The sequence below is a fragment of the Porites lutea genome, chromosome 1 (assembly GCF_958299795.1).
Source record: "Porites lutea chromosome 1, jaPorLute2.1, whole genome shotgun sequence".
NCBI classification, from domain to species: Eukaryota; Metazoa; Cnidaria; class Anthozoa; order Scleractinia; family Poritidae; genus Porites; species Porites lutea.
This window is the reverse complement of record NC_133201.1, coordinates 8435819-8443419: the sequence shown is the minus strand read 5'-3', so window position 1 is coordinate 8443419 and position 7601 is coordinate 8435819. Positions and strand designations below refer to the sequence as shown.

The following is a 7601-nucleotide window of genomic DNA, read 5'->3' as shown; positions in this document are numbered from 1 at the left end:
TACTCTCGTAGAGACTTCAGTAATCATATGGAAATCAGCATCAATACTTCACTATATTATAAAGTTCGGTATAAATACCTCTTGAAGCATGTTACATTTCTCTTGTTCTTTATTAACCACCTGTAACATCGAACAAACTAATGTAACTGTGCATTTGTTCAGGACAATTAATACATGTACAGTTTAATAAAGTATAAAAATAATGTAAATTAGACGATCTGAAAACTACTGGATGGTTAAAGGATCGATAGCCTGCACATGTGTAAACTTAAAGAAAGGTCTCAATGAGCATTTTGGCTCAGAATGGAAGCTGCCAGTAAAGCGCTTATGAAAGTTGCCTATTGCCATTTTAGTGCAGCTGACCTTCAAAGAGATAATTATAGCAGAGCTCGCGCAAGCTCGGAGCACCATGGTTAAAAAAATATGGTTATCTATGCATCCAAGAAATTTTGGTTCAGCCAAAATCGTCCGCACTTCTTATGCTTAACTTGATTAATTGGACATCCATGTTATGATCAATTGACAGCTGTCAAAATAGGGTATACGCTGACCAGTGTCACATCACTGTATTGCGGGCTCAGGTGTATATGTCGTGGTTCAATTTTATTCTTGGTTTAAAATTTATTTGTTTTGTTTTGGGGTAGGTAATGTGTGATAATAAAATTTAAACCAAGGTTTAAAATGGAAACACAACATATACATCTCAGTGAGGTAACGTGTTTTTAAAAGTTGGCGAGTTATGGTATTCAAAGGATCACAGGCTCAGAAAACTTTACTTCAGAAAGACATTTCTTAAAAGTTCCCTCAAGAGCTTCGCTTTTGTCCTTGGCTAAATTTATATATTAAGCTTAATGACTATGTTTAGTTGTACTTGCAGGTAGTACTGTACCTCTTGCAACATGTTGATTGACTGCTTATTATCAGCCACCAACGCTGTACTGTCCTTTATAAGACGAGTAGACTAAAAAAGAGTACGAAAATCAGTATCGCCATTTACTATTTACACAGCAGATCGGTTAGACGGGCAAAGTCTCTAAGATTTAGGTACCTTGAAGAGTGCCATGGTTGAAACCAAACCAGTCTACTAGTACATGTGCCTGTTAAAAAGTGTATTTGACAAAAGACAGGAGTGGACTGAAACTAGGGCCAACGTTTTCAAGTTAAGAGCTTGTTAGTTTCGTTTCTCATCATTATACTTATCATTTTGTTCACCAACAAACGTGATCTACACAAAAACGTTATTTAAGAGGGAGAAATATTATAAGACCGATCTTAAAAGTGTATAAGAGAACAACAACATGAACACAGGGTAAGTATAACTGATTGTGAAAATTTACTGTCCAGCTGTTTGACTGACCAACAGTTTGAGCTTGTACAAGCTGCAAATGAGTCACGCGGCACAAGAAATTGCAACTCGTTTTAAAGAATTAGAGTTTGAGAAAGAATGAGGCAGGTGTTGTACAATATTTTGTGATCATTCCATTAATTGCATTTTGTTTTATCCAAAAAATGATTTGACCCTCAGACACTCTAGTAATAACCTTGCATTGATTGCAGTGTAAGAGGGGGAAGAGTACCCCATGTGTACTTGCATGAACTTTTGGAGTGTTCCAATAAACCAATTGAAAATACTGCTGTGCAGTCGAACCTCCCATAAGCGACCACCCAAGACGCAAACACTGAGTGGTCGCTTACGGGAGGTGGTCGTTTACAAGAATCGAACCACACAGGAGGTCTCTTCCGAGAATTGGTCCAGGCACATCTACTTTACGGAAGATAATTTATTGCATGCAATGTCTAGGTTAGGACTTGTGTAGTTCCATGTTGTCACTAAAGTTCTTCGTTCTAAGTAACATAGTGCACACAGCGAAAATAGAGATCAGAGAATGTGTCACAAGGTCGCTTACAAGAGGCTGAAAACAATGGAAAATCATAAACTGTGAGGCCCAAAAAGTGGTCGCGGTCGGTTACAGGAGGTGGTCGTTTACTAGCGGTTCCAACTGTAAGGCTTTGACTGGGAATATTTTGGTGTTTTGGATTGGCGGTTGCCTTTCGGAGGTGGTCCCTTACAACAGGTGGTCGGACATAGAGGTTTGACTGTATTAGATTAAGCTGTGATGAGCTCTCCAAAATTATACTTTTCACCAATTGTTTTTTTTTTCACTAATAGTGTGGTCTCACAGCTGTTTGGTGCCTCAAAGAATGCTAAATTCTAAACAATGTAAACCCATGGATAATTGCTAGGAAAATCCTCTTGCCCTGTCCCACATCTTTGACCTCAGAGCTTTCATGCCGCTGTAATCTCAGCCACAAAATTAATGAACCGGGGGGGGGGGGTACTCCCTTGTATAAGCCATAAAGGTTTGTGCCCCCCAAAGGCTACGGTTTTTGCGCCGTTTTGGTCTGACGACAGGTATAAAGCGAATTCGAAGTGGATTTTAAGAGATCTTTCTTGTTGGCGTTCTAATCTTAGTAATGATGACATAATTTCTGCCAATGCCAAGTTACTGTAGACTGTAGACGGAATTTGATGGTCGGCGAATTTCTGTTATCGTTCATCGTTCTGCTACTGATAAGCTAGCCGTTGAATCATTCACTCGTCTTGCTTGTTTTGGGCCGAGTCTTATTCCGGTCAAAGAGAGAGAAAGTGTCTGGCAAGGTTCAGCTAAAGCTTTCCAATCAAAGATTTGTGAACTCGTGTCTGGCAAACTCACTTAGTGTTAAAATATAGACTGTTCTCCGCACCTTATAACTTCATCTGCGCTTAACGGTAGTGTATTTTGGTCCATAACTTTCATAACAACTGCATGCTCCACAGAATGTCACTGAGAACACGTAACGCAAAAGAGTATCGAAGTATGACTGTACAATTTTAATGTCACAAAATCTACCTATTGTAAGCCGTTCCTTCGGGATTTTTTGTGTTTCACGTCATCCTAACCACTTCATACTAAAATTACTTGCGGGCGCAAACAATAGAAACGTCATCATTACCGACCAATTCCTCGCGGCCCCTGTTCAAGCAAATCAAGATTTTTTTCTATATTGACTGTATGATTGTATATTTCAACTGTAAGTACTTTCCTTAATATACGCGCGAGTTACTAGAGTGCCTCCTCGGGATTTCGCCTTCTGGGGGAAATCCCTGCGGGGGCAATAAGATTATTAACGTTGAAAATAAATAACTGTAAGTGTACAATGATGTATAGTCAGATATACCTCTCGAAGTTTTTCTTCCAAATCAGCACATGTAGCCCTACAATTCTGAATAACAAAGTGACTGATGTTAACAAAAAAAGAAGGCCTAATTCTGGTTAAAAAAAAAAAAATTTTCCTCTAAAATCAAACAAATTGCTGGAACCAATTAGAACACATCTCTGTTATTGCTATGATTTGTAGTTACACTCTACCCTTAACATATCAAATTTAAGAATAAAAAACTCAGAAATTCCTCTTAAATAAGTATACTGATGACAAAGAAAAAAAACTTATGTATTTTATCCAGTGTATGATGTATGTTCCCTGTATGTGTATATATTTAAGAAAAGTCTAACCATAACATTGAGATACAGTGTGCCTTTAATATACACACTATAACATACCCAGACTCTGGAGAGAGATTATGGAAGCAACAGTTGTGGTATGAGCCCGGCCTGGTAACGGACGGACGCACGCGAAAGAGGCGAAGGCAATCTTCTCGTGGGCCTTTTTCTAAGCACTTTCACTATTACTCTCTTGTATAAAAGGCCAAGACTAGGCAGTATCTAAGTCTTAGAACAACAGTCATAATTACAGTGCATGTAAGCAAAGAAGGAACTGTGGGCTCAATCAGTACTAGCATTATGAAGCATGTAATTTTGCAGCAGACTTACCATCAACTCCATTCGCAAATTGCTGTTCTGCACCTTAAGATTTTTATAGAGCAATTCCTTTGTTTGTAGCTTCTAATAAATTTTCAAAAAATATAAGCAAATTAATTACATTTTACAGCTGTGTGTGACTTTAATGTAAGTTTTTAAGTTTTTTGTATCTCTGACATCCTGCTATAATGGCTTAATTGTCAAAAATCAATGATCATGTATAGTGTACATAATATTATGCAATAGGTAAGACCACTTCTCAGGTTGAACCAGAATTGTCTTGCTCCTATGAATAACTAGTAGGCCAGCTAGGAAAACAAACGAAAATCTGAATCACACTAGGTAGGTTAAATACTCATGGTTAAACATGCAGATTGCAGTGTACAATTTAAACAGACAGAAAAGCCACCATACAAAGAACCTGTAATAAAGGCATCGCATTTGAGCCCAGACCTCTCACAGATACCCTCCTTCCACAAACTTGAAAAGATAATGGCGAAAAGTGGATGTTCTAGCTCACACATATATCAGCTAAAGGGTGTTTATTAAAAGATGACACTACAGCGCAGCAACGAGAATGTCAAAAAGCATTGGTTAAGATTAGCAAAACAACAACTCTGCACGTGCATCACACGTGCATCATCATCACTTTGCAGTCACTGCAATGACGTGAAATGGCCTAATTTCAGGCGTTTAATCGATGACATAAAGATACGACGACAAATCTCTCTTACTCTTTTTAAACTTGGATAATTTTCTTAAGAATTCGACTCCAGGAGAGTTCGCCTACATAAACCATAGTAATAGAGATCGGATAATCGTGCTCAAGTTCTATAAATCGCGAAGTTACTTTTTAAGTGACGTTTTTGCCACAATCGCTGTCGTGGTATCTTAAACTCCCTTTTTTATGAGTTACATGTAAAGTGGAGGTCCAACATAAAACTGAGCCGGGTTGCTTACATGAAACAAGTGGACTAACCTGTGTCAAGTAATTAACACTTGATTGAAGCTCCTTATTTTCCTAAAGAAGAAAAAGTCAGACAATGAAAAATCTGATGGGTAGCCTTAGTGTGCTTAACAGCTGTACATGATGTACACCACCAAACAACACCATTATACATGACAAGACTTACTAATTTTTCGTATTTAAAGAATTAAAATTTATTTACCTTTTGGTACTCTTCTAAGAGACCACCGTTTTCAGATGTGTCATTGTTCTCAGTTTCCCTGTGTTGTAATACATGAACTTCTGATCCATGGCTTGAAATTTCAGAGCTGATTATTGGCGATGCTGAACATGAATCATGATGTTCTTCATTTCTGGAAATTTCATTCTGCAGCTGCTGGCCTGTGTCACTGATGCTTTCAGCTGATAATGACAAAAACTGGTTATCAACCATTCTATTTGAGGCACAAGTAGAGGGCTGCCTTGTGACTCTACTGGAGCTTTTGACACTGGAAGGAACACTGGTTTGTGATGCTGATGGCATACTGGATTTTGACACTAGTGTTGCACTGCTCCGTGACACAACGGGAGTACTGGTTTGAGACACTGGTAAACATCCAAACTGGCTTGGTACAATGGAGGTGGACTGATTTGTGACACTGGTCGTGCGTTGCTCTTCTGTGATGACAATGCTGTTTGGTGATGCCACTACTTTTTCTGCTGCTATTGTTGTTTCTGCAAATGATGATGATGCATTATCACCTAACAATACAACACTGCTGTCTCTAGATGAAACAGAGAAAACCCCACTATCATCTACGCCAGCTTCTGTAATTCCAGTGGAGCTTTCATTGGGAAGGTTAGTTAGGTCGTCAGACTGTTTATCCTCTGAAGAAGGGGCAGGCAAACTCCATGGTGGCCACACTTTACATGAAGGCATTTTTGCATCAGATGCAGACAAGAGTCTTTCTATCACCTTTCTAGCTGCCGATGCAGTGTCCACTGAGCCATTATCTAGTTCACTGACTGCAAGTTGGTCAGAAAATGTTGCTGACATTGCCAGTAACTGCCCACTGACTTCCTTGGGAGGAACCAAACCTGGGGAAGCATAACAAATTAGGTAAGTGAATTACCTTATTTTCACTTTATACTCACAAAATCTAAAAATCCCTAAAAATTCCTAAAAATTCTCTTAAATCACAAAAGTAAATACTCGCGAAATATGGTTACGATTTTTCCGAAATTTAATACTCCTGGAATTAAGTGAGAATAATTAAGTCAGTATATTAATGAATTGAAGTTAAAAATTGAGAGCCATACACATGAAGATACAATGCTTTCCATTTCTTTTGTATGGCAGTCTTGCATATGATCTACAGAATGTATCATTCAATAATAGGAGCAAAGTTTGATTCATTTGGTTCTCCAAAACTCTCCTGCCTTGAAACAGGGTTGTGGTTGTTCAAAACTGGATTTAAATAACCTAGGGTTAGTAAAAAATTTGAATTTAGATATGAAAGCTTAAAAAGCAAATTGTCAGTTTATTTATTTATTATTGTGTCTTGGTAAAAACAAAAGAGGAAATTATATAAAAAATTACACGTAATTTTATGCTTTACACAAAAGAATAATTAAAATTTAAGCTGGGGTTACTGCTAATAAACCTTTGAACAATGAGCCCGCGCAGGGTTATATTACACAATGTACTTCTGGCACTGTCCAGTAAAAAGTAATGAATCATAAAGTAATATTACAAATATAGCACCAAAAAATCAATCATTGAAAAGTCCCACAACAGATCTTATGTGTCAGTAATTTATACAGTGTACATGTACTCAATGCTTAGTTATGGTGAAATATTACTCACACAATGCACCTTCACTGACAGTACTCACCATCGCCAAATGTTGTCCCTGATTCATCATTTTTTTGATCACCAACAGTTCGGGGATTAGCCACACGAATAGGTCCTATCCCTACAGGTACATTTGTGCATGGCAGCCAGAAATCAAAATAGATAATTTCTTTTCAGTCATCACTTTTAACATAAATAATTATTGCTGATTCAGTCTAACCGTAAAGCTGTAACAACGTAGAGGTGTAGATAAATGAAAAATACTGTTATATAAAATCTGATGGTGAATTCAAATTACACATTCAAGTTCTTCATGCATGTGCAGGGGTCAACTGTAACAATTGATTTAAATAAGTCTTCCACTTTTTCCAGTTGTCACATTTGAAACAAGCAGTAACAAATTGTCATACACGTAGGCAGGGCTGAGGTAGGAAGCATACATGTGGGTTGCCATATTTGTGTTAAAATTGCGGTAATGAGACTGTTTTGGGTACTAAGGTAACCTGTCTCCTCTTGATTGTTACCCTTGGGGGTTACCCTTCTTCCCAAGAGTTTGTTATCTAGAGCTTCTATTTACACGTTACTTCTCTGTTGGACATGCTGGATTTTACAGGCTAGTTTATATAAGACAAGCTTCTCATGGGCTCCCCTCAGTTGCTCGCAGAGCACAGCACCAGGCATTAAATAATAATAAGCTAAGCCTTTGCAGAACTATTCTATCCTAACCCAGTCAACATGATAACACAAAACAAAGAACCTTTACATTACAATCAGACAGACTGAGAGAATGTTAAGTCACTATAAATACTAAGCTGAAAATAAATAATTTAAAAAAATACGGAATATACAACAGGATTTCATGCAGCTTTCCCATTAGATTTATTTATGGCATGCTACGATAAAAAGCTATATGAGGCTTCTCTACACTGTTTTTACCTAG

General features: G+C 37.8%; 1 protein-coding gene across 2 annotated transcripts in view; it reads right to left on the bottom strand.

Annotated features, from left to right (window-relative positions):
• LOC140944183 (uncharacterized) overlaps positions 1 to 3943 on the bottom strand; it is a 10998-nt gene extending 7055 nt beyond the window's left edge. The window contains exons 1-4 of one of the 2 annotated variants that reach the window (XM_073393316.1): positions 3873 to 3943; positions 3220 to 3264; positions 890 to 961; positions 79 to 120 (exon numbers count right to left, since the gene is read on the bottom strand). In XM_073393316.1, coding sequence (XP_073249417.1) covers positions 79 to 120; positions 890 to 961; positions 3220 to 3264; positions 3873 to 3884 — 171 coding nt within the window. In that variant the 5' untranslated portion in view covers positions 3885 to 3943. The remainder of the gene's footprint in view (positions 1 to 78; positions 121 to 889; positions 962 to 3219; positions 3265 to 3872) is intronic. The other variant, XM_073393323.1, reaches the window with a different exon arrangement.
• Positions 3944 to 7601: the final 3658 nt, after the last annotated feature.